Consider the following 20136-nt stretch of genomic DNA (forward strand, 5'->3'; position numbering starts at 1 on the left):
AGAGAGAGAGGTTTGGCTAGCCACAAAACCAGGTCCAACCCACCATTTTTCTTAAATAAAATGTCATGTTCCAAGTCAGGGAAAGGGTATTTGTTCTCTTATAGATCGGTTCTGTTTGTGTTACATTGTCGTTTGGTTTTTTGTTTCAATTTAGTGTTTCTATAATTTCGTTGTTTTCCTCTTAGAGTTGCTCGGTGTTAGATTGTTATTTAAATTTGTTTTCTCTCAATCGATTTATGACTTTCGAACAGCGGTATACTACTGTTGTCTTTATTCAGTAGTTTTTGTGATTTGTATCGATCTACTGAGTTTAACCCTTTTAAAATGATTTTTATAGTTTCTCTTATGTTGTGCAGTAAATTTGAAATTTCACAGATGATATCGGATATGTTCCGTATGTCGTCAATCGCCTTCCCTTTTGACGAATGTGACCGACTGAATTAGACTATTTACTGGGTTTCTAATAACATGAGCAACACTTTAAATGCCTCATGTGTAGCAGGCTCTGACTTTCCTTCAGGACCACCCCAGTTTTTGGTGGGGTTCATGTTGCGCAGTCTTTATAATTATATATTGTGACTTGTGTACTGTTGTTTGTCTGTTGTAGCCATGGCGTTACCAGTTTATTTTCGATCTATGAGTTTGACTCTGGTATCTTTCGCCACTATTTTAAATTATTATAATTGAGAACTCGATTTGTTTGGACAAATTAAGTCAACCAAAACATGCAATGTAAATATATATAAATAGTTAACTCAATCTAAAAATGCATAGATATTTGTATGAGAATGTTCATTAAATGTCAACAAATCAATCAATGTATTCGGTCGGACACAGTAGTCTCTGTAATTACACATCAATAAACTTTATATTTACATTGCGTAATAACTTTTACAAGGGCTGTAGATAGATGTCATGAATTATTCAACCTGTTAAATAAGGAAGTATTGTTCAGTTTTTAAGATCAGGTATTTAAAGTTCATTTATAACTAGGAAGTCGAAGTAACACTCAACATAATTTGTTCTTCCTGTTTTAATTTGTTTGAATATTGGATTCAATGTGTTGAAACTGATGAATCTCAGATAAAATGCAAGTACGTATACTACTAAATATAATTTAAAACTACATTTTTCAATTTGGCGACGTAAGTCTCCACGCTCCGATGACGCCTTTTGTTAGTTTGAACGCTTATTTTTGCTTACATCTGTATCTTACTGATTTCGTCTATTTCTATAAGATTTCATTGATTACATAGGCTAAACAAAAGGACAAAACAAACGATTAAATTTTAAAGTTTACTAAAATACGGGAAGTTATTACAAACTGCCAATATTAAAAGTTATCTAAATATTTGTTTAAGAAACAAGTCAGTGATCCTGTTTGAATTTACATTTCATTTAGATAAAATAAATTAAAAAAAAACATTGTGTTTACACATACTTTTATGCTAATGGATGTGTAAAAAATACACAGAAAATACATTAAACTAATGACATACATAAGAAAACATGTTTACAGAGCATAACAAACATTGTAAAGTCGGCCTGTTGTCAAATAACATTATACATGCATTTAACGGTGTAATTTTAAGTAGTTTTAGAAATTGCAAAAAAAAACCAACCCATCTATATTTTTTTGTCTAACCAATTTGACATTTAATATTTCAGATACACGTAATACTATGTACTGTATTGTTTGGCAATATAGTTTCTATTTCTCTGAAGTTCACATCTTTTCGTCTCGACAATGAATGGGAACTCTACAAGAAATCATATAATAAAATATACGCAGATAACAATGAAGAAATACAAAGGTTAGCTTTTAGTACCTCAAAATAGTATGATATATTGGGTTGTGTGATATGTTTTACATAAGAAGAATGGCATAAACCATTGCCCATATCCTTGAACTTAATAACATATAAAAATGACAACGCAATAATGAACCGTATCATAGGTTTAAATGAGGCAATACACAATTATGCTAGTTACTTTGAATAATAAGAAAACATACAATCAAAAGTCTCCAAAATATCTGCGTATCGCCATCAATTGTTAATGTTTTATATGTAGTTCATCCTTTATAATTAAGTTATGTCAATAAGTTAATACTAAATAAAAATATGCAATACACTTGTTATTATTTATTAGACGGATAATCTGGGAAGACAATGTCCATTTTATTGAGCATCACAATATGGCAGCAGATCGTGGAGAACATACTTACTGGCTGGGAATTAATCATTTTGCTGACATGGTAGGTGATTTAAATGCGGACACTTTGATATAGATAAAAGCGTCTTACATATCAAAGCAAATCGAAGATTTATGTATTGTCGATACATTGTAAACAAAGTAACACAAGCTCTAGTGAGCTTTTAAAAACGATATCAATATAATGCATTACAGTCAAGCAAATTGACATACAAACCAAAACACGAATGTGACCAACCAAATTAGACTAGTTACCGGGTTTCAAAAAACATCAGCAAACGACGGGTGTTATATGTGGAGCAAGATCTGCTTACCTTTCTGGTGGAGATGAGATCGCCCCCAGTATTTGGTTGGGTTCGTGTTGCTAATACTTAGTTTTCTATGTTGTGTCTTTTGTACTATTATATGACTGTCTGTTTGTCTTTTTATTTTTTAGATACGACGTTGTCAATTTATTTTTGATTTATGAGTTTGATCGTCTTTCTGGTATCTTTTGCCCCTCCTTCTTAAGACAAAAATACACACATTACGACAAAAATACACACAACAGAGTACCTTCTAAAACTGCAAAATATTAAGCTCAAAAACATCAAACGAATGGAAAAAAAAACTTTCCCAACTTGGTACACGCATTTCCTTTTGTAGAATGTATTGGATTTAATCGAGTTGTATATCAAGTCAAACGTCTTAGTTGAAAGACTTCTGAAAATTTAAAACAAAACCAATCTTAATGAAATACAAACAACACCATCAACTTAATTTAAAAACTTGTATTGAGTATTGATGAAAACACGAGAGTCTATTTAAGTCCGATCTTCTTCTTGAACCTTGGCTTCAGGTCAAACTGTATATTTTAATTTCAGTCAGAGAAAGAAGTGACTCAGAAAATGAAGGGATACAAAATGTCACGTGATGTCATAAAAGATGGCTCGTCCTATCTCCCGCCAAATAATGTTAAAGTTCCCGATGTAGTTGACTGGAGGCAAAAAGGCTATGTTACTCCTGTGAAAGACCAGGTCGGTATACTTTTTTTTCTATTTCACATTTGTTTCAGTGTTTGGTATTTTCCCCTAACATATATTAATTGTCTAATATCCTCAAATGAGGATAGCAAAAACCAAAATCAGAAAAATACTGAATTCGAGGAAAATTCAAAACGAAAAGTCCTTAATCAAATGCAAAATGAAAAGCACAAACACAACAAACGAATGGAGAACAGCTGTCGTATTCCTAACTTAGTAAATGCATTTTCTCAGCAAGCTCTATTGTTGATTTAATTGTTTAATGTACTGGTATTTAATAATTGGTGTCCTTTTGTGCATATAATAGTGTTATGTATTGGATGTTTCTATATCAATGGTGTAGTGTGTTTAAGTAAAGATGATTGTGTCGAAGTAAGTTGTATTTGCGCGAGCCAAAACTGAAAGTCAATACAGTTGATATAGACTAAATACGACATTAAGACATGACCGGGATTAATATGACAACATCTATGTTATGACACCTTTATTAACAAATGATTTACATTTTCGAGTTGTTTTCAATAAGAATTATGTCACGGACGTGTACAGACTTGAAATACAAAAATATCAAACTCCAAGGCAAATTGATATCTGAAATTCATTTAAAGGTGGTACTTAACACTACAGGGAGATAACTCTGTAAAATCAGCTAAACGTTTTAACTACGTTGTGTTGTTAAGGGAATATTAAGCTTCTCAATGATCAAAATAAATGTTTGTCAAACTGCTATATAACCAGTGTAATTTTTCTGATAAAACGGTTGGATCAAATTTTTTGAAATTTTTATATTTTTGTGAAAGGGTCAAAGTAAATACTTTGTCAAAATTTTAAGAAAGTTAAACGACCCAAATTAAATTTAGCTAAAGTGTTGGGTACCACCTTAATGAAATATAATAGTTCAAACACATCAAACACACTTGCATGACAATGGCATATACTTAAATTTAAATCGACAACAATTTACATATTTTGCTGACAATGTAAACGGACATAATAAATTTAGGTGTAGCAGTCAACATTGTATTTTAATCTCTATCACCATAAAAACAAAATAGTGTTTAATGACGAAAAACAATTGCACGTATGAAAACAAAATAGCAACGGTTAGGTAAGAAGTCCTAGGACTGGAATGACGAAGAACCAAGTAAATGAAATCCCTCTGCTGTCGAGGATTGTTTTGAAGACGAGCCTTCACCAGGAAAATCTCCATGTGTTGAAGATATGAGAAATACTAAGTCGCCCTAATCATTCTCTGAAATACCTCTGATAATTTGTTTTTACTGTAAGACATGTACGAGGGTGGTAATGGGGGTACATTCATAACGAATAACGGTGAAAATTCCTGCCAAATGACGTTAACGGTAATTGTTGGTGCATCACGATAATAGCTGCACTTTCTTTTCAACGATAACAATTCGAATGATTTTGTCGAATCACGTTTATTTTTTTCTAACAATAACGGTAACGATAATTAGTAGATCACGATAAGGATATTTTGACAAATCACGGTACAATTTTAATCAATTTCATGCTAACGGTAGCCGGAAATGACCGTTTGATGGTAAAAGGGCATTACTACACTTATGTACAAGAGCGTCTTTAAACTGTATTGTCAATGAATCGAAGGATCAGGTTAATAGGTATAATTATACAATAGTGGCTAGTCAAAGTGATGCATATCCAAGATTGTCAACCCTAAACATTAATTTCAAACTGCGCTAACAGAAAAATACAATATCTGCGATTTTGGTTATTCCGTATGTATATTATTTTAGAAGTTTTTTTTTTTATATAATTGAGTAAATTGACATATTTATCTGCTAGAAAAGAATATTCATTTATTAAAATTATGTTGAAAATTGTCATAAAACAGTTATTCATGATAACCATGATGACGTTGGTATAAATGGCTTAAAAGTTTATTAATAATTGTGTTGACAGTAAATATAACAAAAGAGATGCAAATGCAACAAAAATATGTATCAGATAAGGGCGAGAACGTTGGGTAAAGGGACATATGTTGTGTCGATCAACATCATAAAAAGAAGGTCATAGAGACGCATGTTATGGTCTAGATATCATGATGCATGTAATACTGTATACATTAAATAAAATCTATACATTGTATAAATCTTTCCTTTATCATGCTTATTCAGGGACAATGTGGATCATGCTGGTCATTTTCATCAACTGGTGCCTTGGAAGGTCAACACTTCAGGAAAACAGGACAATTGGTTTCTTTATCAGAACAGAACCTTGTAGATTGTACATTTAAGTATGGTAAGTATAAGGCATATTTGTTTTTACCACGGGTCTGCTATTTTATTCCTTTTAAACAGTTGGATTCGAGCGTCACTGATGAGTCTTTTATAGACGAAACACGCGTCTGGCATAAATATAAAATTTAAATCCTGGTTTATATGATGAGTTTATCTTCAACTCCTGGGCCGATGCCACTGCTGGTGGAGATTTATTTCCCCGAGGGTATCATCAGCCAAGAAGTCAGCACTTCTGTGTTGACTTAAGTTATCATTGATATGTTAATAATCATAAATCAAATAACAGCATGCATTTTCTCCTAATGTCCAGTCATATGTTATATATATTTGTAGTATTTAAGGAACACATCGCGCACTGTGTTTTTCCAGTTTAGTTTATTTTTCTTGGTAAAAGAGAGACAACCAAGATTAATTTATGTACTAACGCTAATTCATTACTATTGGTGTATGAACCTCACTCGCGACATGATTTGCGTACCCTTCCGGAGATCATCAGCACCTGAGATCATCCCCAGTATTTGATGGAGTTCGTGTTGCACTGTCTGATTTGTGTTTCTGTGCTCAGACCCATTCACCTCCCCATATATGAGTGGGCTGAAAATATTATGCATTAACATATGAATGGGAGGTGTCACATTCTAGCTGCACTTTGGTACATGATAAACTACACGTCTTGTTATTACCCCTTTGTGGTACAAAACAATTTTCGTGAATTTTTTGTGAAAGAAGAAAACACCCAAATTTTAACTCTACAAGTATTCATTAAGTTAATGTCTCTTTGGTATATAATACTATCGCCCTGCTTTTTTAACTTATACAGAAACAAGTGGTTTTTCCCCAAAACCTTTTCTCACTAAGTTTAAGGCCGAAGTGATTGTTTTGTGAGTGCCATTTTCTCTGGTTAATCCTTATTTTAGGCTCTGCCAAAATCGAGAACCTTCAGGTAATGGACACTGTTTACAATAAAGCTATTTGAGTTAAGTTGTTGATAAGTTCATATTTTGTTTTTATGCAGCTCAGCTCACACGTGCCTGTATATCTTATCCTTAAAGGTAATGCTGGTTGTAACGGAGGGTTTGTGTTCCGGGCATACCAATATGTTAAAGAAAATAATGGAATAGATACAGAGTCATCGTATCCGTATGAAGCTAGGGTAAGTAAACCAATATGTTGAAGACAATAATGGAATAGATACAGAGTCATCGTATCCGTATGAAGATTAGTAAGCATATCAATATGTTAAATACAATAATGGAATAGATACAGAGTCATCGTACCCGTATGAAGCTAAGGTAAGTAAACTAATATGTTAAAGACAACAATGGAATAGATACAGAGTTATCTAACCCGTATGCAGCTAGGTAAAATACCAATATGTTAAAGACAATAATGGAATAGATACAGAGTCATCGTATCCATATGAAGCTAAGGTAAGTAAACCAATATGTTAAAGACAATAATGGAATGTATACAGAGTCATCTTATCCGTATGAAGCTAAAGTAGCACTCCACATTTAGAAAATAAAATAAAAAATGAGCCACAAAATGTTTTATCATCTCCTATTCCTGGATTTCTAATACACTAACCTAACTGTTTGTGTTGTACATGTGCATACGTATGTAATCAGTATCTTCCATAGATTTCATTTTCAAAAGTTAAAAGGGTGACAAATAATTCCTTTTACATGTTTTATGTGTATCCATGGCAACAATCTGCATTTATTTACCATAAAATAATACAAAAGGAGGGGTAAACATGTCACATATCCCCCAAAATTTGGATCAAACTAGAATTTCAATGCCTTTGGGTGATACCTTTTTAGAAACTGTTTTCATAGATTTTCCTAATGATCAAATAAGAAACGAGTGTCTTTCTTCTAATTTTTTCGTAAAATCTAATCACACAGTTCATGCGAAAAAATAACATTACATTAATTGCCGGACCAATTTATGGTATGGACATACAAATACGGACTGTCATACAGAAAACAGCCTATATTACATCCATTTTATGATCTTGATGTTCATATAAACCCAATACGAAGGTTATTTAAATACTCAGCTATCCAAAAATGAATTTTATTGCACACTACCTCTCATATTTGAAAAATCCACAGGGTTCAAAATGCGAAACTACACACCTTACTGTGGAGTGCTACATAAGGTAAGCATACCGATATGTTAAGACAATAATGGAATAGATACATAGTCATCTTACCCGTATGAAGCTAGGGTAATCATATCATTAATATTATACAACTGTATCCTTACTTTTTGTCATTATCATATGCGTTTTAGTGTTTTATTTTTTTAATCGGCATTTAACCCCGCCACATTATTTATGTATGTGCCTGTCCGAAGTCAGGAGCCTGTAATTCAGTGGTTGTCGTTTGTGCATGTGTTACATGTTTGTTTTTCGTTCATTTTTTTACATAACTAAGACCGTTAGTTTTCGTTTGATTTGTTTTACATTGTCTTATCGGGGCCTTTTATAGCTCACTTTGCGGTTTGGGCTTTGCTCATTGTTGAAGGCCGTACGGTGACCTATAATTGTTAATGTCTGTGTTATTTTGGTCTTTTGTGGATAGTTGTCTCCTTGGCAATCATACCACATCTTCTTTTTTATAATTTCGTTCAAAATACGTGCTTATTAACAGAAACATGTTATTAATTATACTTGTCTTTTTTCTCAGCCCGAAATTCTTTGTGTACGATATACATGTATATTATTCATGAGTAATGGAAAATTCATCAGCTTTCAGGGTCCCATGTGTAAGGGAGCTACCATTTGATTTTTATGGGGGGGGGGGGGGGGGGGGGGGGGGGGCTAGGATGAACTTTGAAAAAAATAGGCAGGACAGGAATTTTGAGTAAAAAAAAAGGCAGGATGAGACACTTGCAAAAAAAAAAAGGCAGGATGACAGTTTTGGTAAAAAAAGTCAGGATAAACTAAAAAAAAAAAAAAGGCAGGACCGAATAGAGTGAAAAATAAAAAGGCAGGACAGAGATTACAACTAAAAAAAAAGGCAGGACAAAATTTTTCATCCTAGCCCCCCCCATAAAAATCAAATGGTAGCTCCCTTATCAATTGTAAGATGTTTACGTTATTTTCAGTAGTATTTGTTTTAACCAATTCAAATAGGTTTTTTTTGGGAATTGGGGTCACACATGTCTGTATTCAACTTCATACGAACTAACCGGCTAGTGGTCCCGTCAAATAAGCTTCTTAGACATACGCAGGGGTCCTTGATTTCGGAATTGGTCCTTAATGGCAATACCTTTAATTTGAACTCTGGTATTTGACAATGACCCGGATTATCTGCAATAAGCATCTGTTTTGTATTTGAAACTAACAAATATACCATTTCAAATATGTCACGTTGAAACTTGACGGAGGGTTTCCCTTACAAAGCAATGTTAAATTGACACTGGATAGTTTAAACAATTTCATAAATATAACCCTACTGTTAACTTAGCCTTAAAGGATGTACTTAGGTGAGGTTTGGGAATAAGTGTCAAATGTTCGAACTTCTTGGTCTTTTTTCATACGATACAAGGTAAAATATTTTGCCCTATAACACATATTTATCTTTTAATATATAAGATTTAATAGTTCATAAAAGGTCAGTCGACAAAAAGTTGAGACCCAAATATTGCTAATGCAAATATAAGGTAAAAGTTAGAGTCAGCCTTTTCCCGCCATATTTTATAACTGAAATAGAAAAGGAGCTCCATGACTTATCAATATTTTTAGCTAATTTTGATTATTAACAAAAACTCTTTAAACTTAAAGTATCAATTGTGAGTTCTTAATTTACTTAATTTGACCTTAGATCACCTAGGAAGTACATCCTTAAGAATTAAAAAAAAAATGGGCTTAACATTCTGGTTCGTGTAACTTTAATTCAATGTTATCCTCAAACTCCGCCATATCAATCTTTAACCGCAAAAAAAAATATAAAAAAAAGATGTCTTTTAAATTTTTGTTATAATTAAGGAGAAATATAATTTAATTTTAAAAATATAATATGACATTTTCAGAAGCTTTTTGTTACAAGTTTAAATAGCTATATATTTGATGAATGAATGAGGAGTTTGTATTTTAGATTTCAATTTGAAAATATAAATACTAAAGTCATCAATTAAGCTTTTTCATTTGTTGCAAGACCATTTATTACATCAATCTACAATAAAAATTCATCGAATCTTAAACAATTCTACATCAGAAATGATTGCACTAAAAGTGATAATTCACCGCATCTATAGTTAAAATCGATCGCTTTCAATAACCGATATGCTATATTATCAGATTATGTTGCTTTTACAACACTTATTTGAACGTTCATGCTGTTTTTGTACATTACATCGACATATCACAATGAAAAAATGGTAAAACTTACCTTAGTCATTTTGGGGCCTTATAGCTTTCTGTCTGTTTGATTATTTTTTTTTTTTTTTATTGGTTTGTTTATTAAGTAACAATCCTATTGTTTGGATTTTAAACTAATAAAATTATTATTCTTATTTTCTATTTATTAGAATGCCAGTTGCAGATTTCACAAATCTGATGTCGGAGCTACAGTAACAGGAATACAAATAATTAAGAAAGGGGATGAAAAGGCTTTACAATCTGCCGTAGCAACAGTTGGTCCAATATCAATAGCGATTGACGCCGATCGCAAATTTCAGCTTTACAAAAATGGTAGGTTTTTATTTAAGGTTGCAGTCTAGTAATTGACTGCTTCATATGCTTATATGCAAAACAGCTGATCTTTGAAATTAAAAAAATTAAAAATGCTACATAGAAAAAAAATCATGTTCATATCATGCATGTACTAATCTAAAATCGTGATTTAATCCAGAAAAAAAAACTGGGTCATGCAGCGAAGAAAAAAAGTTAAGAAACCCTGAAGTCAAAACATTTGTTTTCTACTTTCTGTTTGCTGTTTTTACTAGGCCGCACAACTTCTAGTAAACATGTTATCCTTCCACTTTCCTGGATTGATATCCTAAAAAACATATGAGATTTTTTTTAAAATCTATATATGTATGTTTCAATCCAGTATAAACCTATAATCAAACCAAAAAAAAATGAGTCCAGAAAAGAATTTAAAAAATGGACTATTTTGTTTCCCTCTATGTTTTGCCATGCACCGGAAATACCGAAAAACTAGAGTTGTAATACAAGACTGGTACCTTAAATTGTAATGTCACCATACCAGTTTAAGGTAAGGGGAAAATAAACCATACGCAACTATTATCAGCACCCGCAGTGCGCATGCGCTAAATTTGATCGCAATCGATATCGATAAATTTACTATAGATTATTAAAGGAAATATTGAATTTTGGTTAGCTGACAGTAAACAAATATAAATATCTTTTTCATTGGCATCACATTAGAAAATACATTTTCCTAGCTTTCTAATGACATATTTTATAATTGAATCGGGATAGCAGAAGTTACGGCCATTTTCATTTTAAAAAAAGGGGTTCATTCCCTATTACTTCATACAATTCAAAATCAAAAACGTTTGCAAAGGAGTTTTCATATATGATTACATCTTTCACTATTTTTAGAAATAAATTCATTGGCATAAATATATATTCTTTGCTTTATAATCTTTCCAATGATATATATTTGATATTTTAGAAAATTTAATGAATCGGGGCCTTTTTTATCCAAAACTGGAGTTATTGTCATTGTTTGAAGATTGCGAGAAAAATTCTAAGTCCATGGAAATATTATATTGATATAGTACTTCCATGGTCCTACCAAGGAGGTTATATTAGCTCGATCACAAGTCACAAAACAAAGTTTAATCTATTTGCATATAAAATATTTATATATTTAATCAAAATTTTATATCATGAATTTGAAAATTCAGTAAATAAAGTAAAAGAAGTGTAACTTTTAATTTAAAAGAATATATGTTGTCCAGCCGTCAGTTTTCTTTATTTTTGATAATATAAAATCTTTCACTACTACATTAACTCAGACTTTTGGATGTTTTTCGTGAAGCGAATTAAAAAAATTGAAATCCCATCTAAAATGATTTTTTTTGTTGCAATTTTCTTACATATCTTTTTAAAAGTTTTTTTTTAAATAATTAGGCGGCCGTAACTAAACAATTTTGATACTTAAACATGCTCATCTGATTTACATAGAAGTAATAGATACATATTTTATATATATTATTTTCATGTTCTAAAAAGACCAATTAGTTTTGATGAAACAGGAAAAGTGTCATTATCTTAAATTTTTCAGATGCAGTAACACTTTCAGAAGATCATTTGTAGTAGATGGATTTGGAATGAAATCTTAAATGTCAAATTTTCTTTCATCAATTTTATATATATATATAATTAATTTGTCTCGCTCCTTTTAGAACTTTCTATCGGGAAATATATTTAATTTTATACTTGAACATTTATGTAAAATTTGTATTAAAAAGGAGACTTATTTTAATTTTTGTATTGTTAAGGTAAAGTTTACGGAGAGCTGTCTCATTGGAACTCATACCAACTCATCCCCGGAAATCTTCTTGCATTTATGTTGTACATGTATTTGCAGATTTTTTTATTTTTTTTATTTATCGAATGAATGAGATAGTTGGAATCGTTAAAATTTAGTATTGTACATGCAAACAGATGCCTGCGACCCCTGTTGTTTCGATTAGCATGTTTTCTAAAGATATCCGTGCATGTGAAGTTCACAAATTTCATCATTCATTTGATCACCTGTTGTGAATTTCAGATAACACTGTCAAGTTCAGTCAGTTCCGTGGTTTAAACTTTCCTATACATATCAGTAATATTATTTTCCGGGTAGGGTATTCCCCCCCTTTTTTTATATATTATACTCGGAACATTATTGTAAACACTTTTTCTGTGGGACTTTCTTTACGGTTTTAGGAAAATTTGAGAATATCAGTATATAATTTCATTAGTATGTGCTTCGATTGGCTTATATCTATATAAAAAAAAGTAATCTAAGACTATATCATTATTGTAAGTGAGAGACCTTTCCATCCATCAACGAACATGTGAAGCGTGCATAAATATTGTTGAAACTGAGAAATATGTATTGGTATACTAGTACTGTCCATTCTAAGATCACCTGCAAACTGATCTTTTATAGAAAAACTTTGTCGCTTCGGAACATCCAAACTTTAAAAAAACAATCCAATTTGAAAAATTGTCTATTGTTTTATAGGTAGGCAGTGAATGTGATAGAAGTGCCAAAATCTGCAATCTTATTTTACATAGAAGACGTTGCTTTTCAAATCGTTAAACAGTTTGTCTTAACTGAAGACATTTTTAAAGAAATTAGAAAATTTAGCTGTACATTTATACTTATTCATTATTAATACGACATTTGTCTTTTTTCACATAGCAAAATTAATGCTATTTAAAGGACAATACGTTGATGTACTGTAGCGTGTTTTCCATTGTGATTTATAAACAAACTGCATCGTCGCGGGCAAAAGTATTATTAAACTGCATCGTCGCGGGCAAACGTACTATTAAGCATTTAGTGTTGAAGGCCAATTTTTCTCTCAGAAATCGTGGCTGAAAAGTTAGAGCAAATATTGATAAACAAACAATTCTGGGAGGTAACTGAAAATAAGAGTAAAATCAGTGAATTTATTCTTTTAATAAAAAAGCAAAATGTTGCAATGAGTTTGTGTTTGTGTATGTATATTCAAATTCTACGCTGTCTCATATTCGGGTTTATACGTCGAAAGATATATATATATATATATATATATACAACTCGTCTAAACATCAACCCAACAATGTTAGATCTGTAAATTTACTTTCGCAAATTTTTGGTTCTTCCCTCGCCGGGATTCGAACCCATGCTACTGTGATATCGTGACACCAAATCGCCTGCACTGCAGCCGTCCCGCTAGACCACACGACCACCTGGGCTCTCAATTAAAAGAGCTTTCGGTGGGCATGTGTTACCTTTCCACGTCAGTTTTAATCTAGCGGCGTACTACAGTACATGATATATAAGGCATGAAGATGTTATTGTTACAGATCAGCTAAATTATCTATAGTAAAGGATCCTACAAATTAATGTAATATACAGTCACAGAAAATAATTATATTCATATATATATAATCATGATCTCATATTTGTCCTTTTTCGACTTTTTATTTTGTATGCATGGTTTGATATTCGGTAAAATTGAATTGTATATCTTTCGGGAAATAAAGTCAGTTTATAATCTTTATACAACTCGTATTCATGCCGCGGAACCTAGCATGCTACAGTGTCATATATTTATAATATTGTTTACTTAGGTTAGTCAAATTATTTACGAGTGTCAACATTGTCTTTACAAACTCAGCATGTTGTCTTGATAAGATATCACACACAGAAAAGACTGATCAGACGGATAAGAAATCAAAATCATGCGCGATAACTCGTACTGGCTTACACTGAGGACAATAGTTGGCCATGGTACCATTTAAACAATACGTACTTGTTTGTTAACATGTCATTGTCTGAGTAATCACCTTTGCAAGAATGGTAGGTTTTTATTTATAAATCATAATGTCCCCATATTAATTTTAGATGAAGAAAAACCGAAATTAGTAAAACAACCAGTAAAACGAGACGTTGTTATATGATATCATGTCATTGATCATAAATCTGCATTAAACAGTATTATAATCAAAACTAACTTAAGAATAAGACCGTACCTTTTCACACAACAGAGTACGAGTGTTATATTGAATTAAAAAAAAACAAAAAAAACACTGACAACACATTTTTTTTTAATTCAAACGTATTTTATAGCTGTCTAGTTAAAGTCATGTTATTCTCGGACTTTTACCCTCCATTTGGTTGCCTATACCTGTTTACATCAACTACATTTGAACGTTAGTGAATAGTTGTCTCATTGGTACATTTATTACACTAACTATTATATAGGTAACATAAAGTGATTATCAAACATATGGGTAATACAAGTAATACATATGTACACTGATCAAGTTGGGCGTAAATAACACTTGAGTTTGGTTCTAATGGTTTATTATAAGCAATCTCAAATAAACACCCTGAAATACAAATTATCCAAGTAGTTAACTTTAGTTCGAAATATACTATAATTAATAAAGTATGTTTTACTACAAATCATAAGCATCTATACCAAAGTCTATTTTCGGTAACTGTTCAATATGCAATACTACAGATATCAATAATACCTTGTGTCAACGATCTAGAGTAATCGATTCTAATACACTATTTTATTCGGAGATATTCGTAAACTAAACAATAACACATTACAAACACAGACAAGACAAGCATTAATTAAAACACATAAGTACAAATAGACAACACGTAAACAAATAAATATGTAAACACAGAACACAACTTACCGTGTACATAATGCAAGGGTTGAGCAGTGCTCCTCTATAAAGTCAATGTACTCTTATACTTCACATACTGGAATCTAAATATAAAGAAATATGACTTCATAAGTCTTAATGTCAAAACTAGTAAATAATACAGTTAAACTCAGTGCAAGACAATATTCTATGCTGAAATCTAATAACAGCCAAGTATGAAAAATAATATATATTATTTCTGTCTTGCAAATACCAACTTAAAGTTAAAATATGAACTCTTTCATACTCATGGGAATCAAAGTAGACTTTCATACACATTTTCATAACACATTCATATCTTTTATACCAAGATAAAAATATAGAATTACATGCATCAAATACTAATGTAAAGAATATAACTGACCTGAATATAAAGAATGGTTTCAAGAATAAGAAGAATAAATATATCTAAATCACTATAAAGTGTCAGTGTTCTATATCTCTGTGTAGAATTTGAAAAGAGTGCCTCAATATCAAAGGAGTTTACAGAGTAACCAATCGGAATAAAGAAATAGAAAACCTAGAATGTAAATACTTAAGTGAATAGAACATCAAAGTACTGTAATACTGTATAATCTGTCAAAGTCGGTCAACAAGTCATTGCATGAACAAATATATACAAATACTACTTATTAGCACAAATGATAAAATCAAGCTGTACTACACATATGTATTTAGTATAGGAACAGATTGCTTTATACAAATGTTTTATTCAAAACTGTTAATGGATGCATTTTTATCTTGACATATGTATGTGTCTTGCAGTTTTTTATAGTCACTACAGTTTCTAGGCATAAAAAGATGTGGTATGAGTTCCAATGAGACAACTCTCCATCCAAGTCACAATTTGTAAAAGAAAAACCATTACGGGCCAAAGAACGGTCGTCAATTATGAGTCTAGGCTCACACCGAACAGAAAGCTATAAAGGGCCCCAAAAATTACTAATGCAAACCAACAGTCTAAACAAAAACAAAAAACAGAGAAACGAGGAACACTAATGGACCACATCAACAGACGACAGGTTTTTGTTTGTTGGTGTTTTTTTTTTTTTTACATTCTCCAACAGTAATCTTTTAGATCATTCAATAAACTAGTTTATATTATTTTTCGACAGGTTACCTACAACACACTGTACTCGGGTCAATAAAGAGCAACGTAAAGAAGTAACATCTAACATTTAATTGGTACAATTCTTGGAAAAATTATACTGCTTCATATTTAATTCTACACGACAAACTCTGGAAAATAATAAAATGTCCCCTCAAATTACACCGATTAAAGTTTGATGTTACTTATTTACGTTACTCTTAATTGACCGAGTACCAGGATGTCGTAGGTAACATGTCAAAAAATAATATAAACCGGAGTCAAAAGTCGGTAATATGAAAATAGTCTATTAACTTCGATTTGCATTTATATCACAGGGGTGTTTGATGATCCAGATTGTAACAGCACTTTCACGGACCATGCAGTGTTAATTGTAGGATATGGTGTAGAGAATGGACAAGACTATTGGCTGGTTAAAAATAGGTAAACAAATGTGTATTATACCTCAGCTATCATGTTCTATATAGAGTTAATACATCATACTTTGACCTATAATAGTTTACTTTGATAAATTGCGAATAGGATGGAGAGTTGTCTCATTGGCATTCATAACACATTTAAGAGATAACTGTATTGTATTTGAAGCTTTAAGGACGTCCATCGGTAGTTTTAATGTCCCAAATTTAGTTTACCTGAAGACGCGTAGGGGAGACAGGTAAACGGGTATTTGTGACAGTAAAATTACCGATGGACGTCCGCAAAGCTTCAAATAGAATGCAGGTATCTCTATTATAATGCAAAACAAGTTCATAATTAAATTTCAATCATTATTGTAGTGTAAGATCTTCATTAAAGAAAATTCCGCGAAGTGATGTTATCTTCTTTGGTTCCTACACTAGGTGACGTCATAGGTTTGCTTCCGGCGTCAAACATAAACACGGGGCATTTTCTGGCTTCTGTGCCGCTTCAAAATGTAATGAAATTAGATAAAAAGAAGATTTTCAGGTGCAATGTGTGAGTTTTCTGGCTTATTATTGTACAAATTACATGTCAATCCATTCAGCAATTCAAAATGTCGACTTTCTTAGTTACAGACAAGGTGATAGAGAATTTTACGTTAACTATCATCCAATCAGAACCATTGATACAAAAAAATTGCATTAGAATTTCTGATATCTACACACTATTTTCATCATTTTTAAGCGTTCAACTAATTGCTCTTGATGGTACTATTCGATAGCAAGTGTCATTATTTTTGCAAAATTTCAACGACGGCTACGGGATTGGCTAATTGTGTTTGAAGAGTTCAGGCCGGACTAAATGAATTCATCTTAATCATGTATGTCGATTCCGGAGTCGTTCCTACATACACACTAATTTGAAAAAAGAAATATTAAGTTATCAGAAACTTACAGGTTGCATTTCTGTAAACATTGACTATGCAATTTCCCATAGGAACTCCTTTTACGGCTAATACTGTACCACTTTTACTATGCAGTTTTGAAAAAAATCTTATCCATGAATTGAAAGTTCACATGCAACACAATGTTTGTCAAAGGTCAAAACATAGAGCTGTAAGGCATATTTCAACGTTTATATGCCCTGACCTTCTCAGAGTTTAAACTAAATCTAATTTTCTTAACTATACCTACCTCGAATGAAAGGTTACCGCATATTTCAATGTAAACAATATGCACATGTAAATTTACTGGTATTATTCCCAAGTTGTGTCTCTCTGAGATGGAACACAGAGAGCATAACTGGGAACCAGTATGTAAACAAAATTAATTTTCTATGAATATTCGAGATCTCCACAAAAGAGGCGTGTTTTGAGAAACAGCTGTATTTACAAAGTGCAACCTACATATCGCCTTCCATCTTTTTTTAGAAATGCATATTTACAATCAGATAATTGTCATCACTATGTGTCCTGTGTCTCATACACATACATGTATACTATTGAATGTTAATCAGATGTGTCGTTCGGTCTTTAGCAAAGCTATGTGTCTGTTTACTCTCTCGAATTATAAAATACTTACTGACTGAATATTTGTGGAATAATTGCATCTCGGGGGACTATTAACTTACTACTCCACTCATATCTAGTCAATAACTAAAAAACCCAAAAACATTTAAAAACCATCACATCAAGCCGGTTGGAGACAATACCCTTCAAGAAATCACAAAAATGATTTCGTACACAATTGATACTATTTTTATGTCCTGTGTTATCTCACTTAATAAAGGAAAATAGGAAACCAGACCTTTCTAATGGAGATGAGAAATACTGTAAATGGTATTTTTTTTTCTTCAAAAGTCAAGTCTTTCAAGTAGATACAATAAATGGGTTATTTCGGTAGTTAATTTAGGCTGGATACTTTGAAAGTTTAATCGAGTGGGATAGTTTGAAAAATTAAATAGCAAGATACTTTGAAAGTTTAATTAGGGTGGATAATTTTGAAGTTTAAATATGTCTGTTTCAGTATCATAATAAACATGTATTTAGACAATATACGTTTAGTGTCTTGAAATCTGAAATTTATTTGTATGAGGCTTAGAAACGGGGGAAATGCGAGGTTCTACCAAGCATTTCCCCTGTTTCGTGCCGAATACAAATAAATTTTATATTTCAAGACACTATACGTATATTGTTTTTATACTGAAATCGATAAAAAAAATTTAAAAATTAAAAAAAATATGTAACAAATATTGTTAAAAAAAAAGTTTGGACTTTCCCTCTTGGGGTACAATCTTGGGGTATTTTCCTATGACCGTAGTCCAGGCGGTAGGACATTGACATTTTAAGGAATTAGAAAGGAAAAATGAACTTAATTAATAAAATTTAATAAACATGGTATATAAATTACCAATTTGAAGACATAACAAGTTTAAATTCATAAAAGTTTGACCATTGTTACTACACGTTGTCATGGTTGTGACGTGTCGTTGTTGGTGAAATATAGTAGTTCCTGTAAGAAGGCGGGACTTATAGGTTAGTTGAGGTCATTGACTTATAAAGCTATCGTTTATACGTATAGCTTTATCTGTATAGTAAAATAGCTGATTGCAGTATAAGTATCGATTGAATGCATGTTACGTACTCTAACTTTTTATATACCAACAATCTGGTTATCATACAAAATAAGTAGCTTTTTTTTAAATTTCTCAAAATTTATCAAGTCATTAAATACACAATGTAAGGGGTTCTTAATGTCATATCATGGTGTCATGAATAATAAAATGATGTTGGTATTTATTTTCAGTTGGAGTGCAAGCTGGGGAATAGACGGATATATAAAAATGTCGAGGAACAAAGACAACCAATGTGGAATAGCTTCTTATGCTATGTACCCTCTTGTGTGATAACAACTTGTGAGGACCAGACGTCACAATTAAAATTTAATATTATCTTGTTATGACCATTGTATTGCTTAATAAACTGTTTTTATGTTTATAAAACATTGTATATTGTATATAAAAGGTCCTATATGTGGGGAGGGTTGAGATCTCATAAAACATACTACTATCAACTGGTTATAAACTTTTGTAATAAAGCTTATGAAAATAATGGTATTAATTATTTTTGGAGTGTTTAACATTCTTTAGAGGTTTTAGATAAAATACATGCTGTCAATGGTCCTTACAATTCTGTTGACAGTTATGATTTTTCTACTCTGTACACTACACTTCCACACAATCTTATAAAGAATTTTTTTTTGTATTTGATAAAATGGTCTTTCGAAAAATTTCATTGTAATTTTATTTGCTGTAACTCGTTTAAAGCCTTTTACTGTAACGAAAAAGGGAAGTATGCTAGATACACTTACTGGAAATGTGAGGATATGATTGAAGCTTTAAATTTTCTGCTAGATAATATTTATGTACGTTTCGGCGATAAAGTGTATCGTCAAGTAGTAGGTATTCCTATGGGCACCAACTGTGCCCCTTTAATAGCAGATTTATTTCTGTATTGCTATGAATCCCAGTTTATGATCAAACTCAGTAAAAACCCATCATTGTTATATTTGGTTGATACATTCAAAAATACCTACCGTTATCTGAATGATATTTTTTTCGTTGAATAATCCGGAGTTCTCTAAATATACTTCAGAAATTTACCCAAAAGAACTTACTTTAACTTAATTTAACATAAATAACATAAACAGCAGC

The 20136-nt window shown here is 31.7% G+C and overlaps 1 protein-coding gene across 1 annotated transcript; it reads left to right on the top strand.

The window, feature by feature from the left end:
• Positions 1-935: 935 nt before the first annotated feature.
• On the top strand, positions 936-19534 carry LOC139495899 (cathepsin L-like). The gene is made up of 9 exons (XM_071284307.1): positions 936-1094; positions 1669-1814; positions 2152-2257; positions 3078-3230; positions 5393-5516; positions 6568-6668; positions 10055-10217; positions 16344-16449; positions 19230-19534. Exons 1-9 carry the CDS (start codon positions 1089-1091, stop codon positions 19327-19329), a joined length of 1005 nt encoding a protein of 334 aa, XP_071140408.1. The 5' UTR covers positions 936-1088; the 3' UTR covers positions 19330-19534.
• The last annotated feature ends 602 nt before the right edge of the window (positions 19535-20136 follow it).

This window comes from Mytilus edulis, chromosome 11, assembly GCF_963676685.1.
Source record: "Mytilus edulis chromosome 11, xbMytEdul2.2, whole genome shotgun sequence".
Classification (NCBI taxonomy): Eukaryota; Metazoa; Mollusca; class Bivalvia; order Mytilida; family Mytilidae; genus Mytilus; species Mytilus edulis.

Bases quoted from the DNA above. Each gene is read 5' to 3' on its own strand.
- LOC139495899 (XM_071284307.1), top strand. The intron at 1,815-2,151 runs GTTAGCTTTTAG...ATTATTTATTAG, and splicing joins AACAATGAAGAAATACAAAG to ACGGATAATCTGGGAAGACA. The intron at 5,517-6,567 runs GTAAGTATAAGG...TTATCCTTAAAG, and splicing joins AGATTGTACATTTAAGTATG to GTAATGCTGGTTGTAACGGA.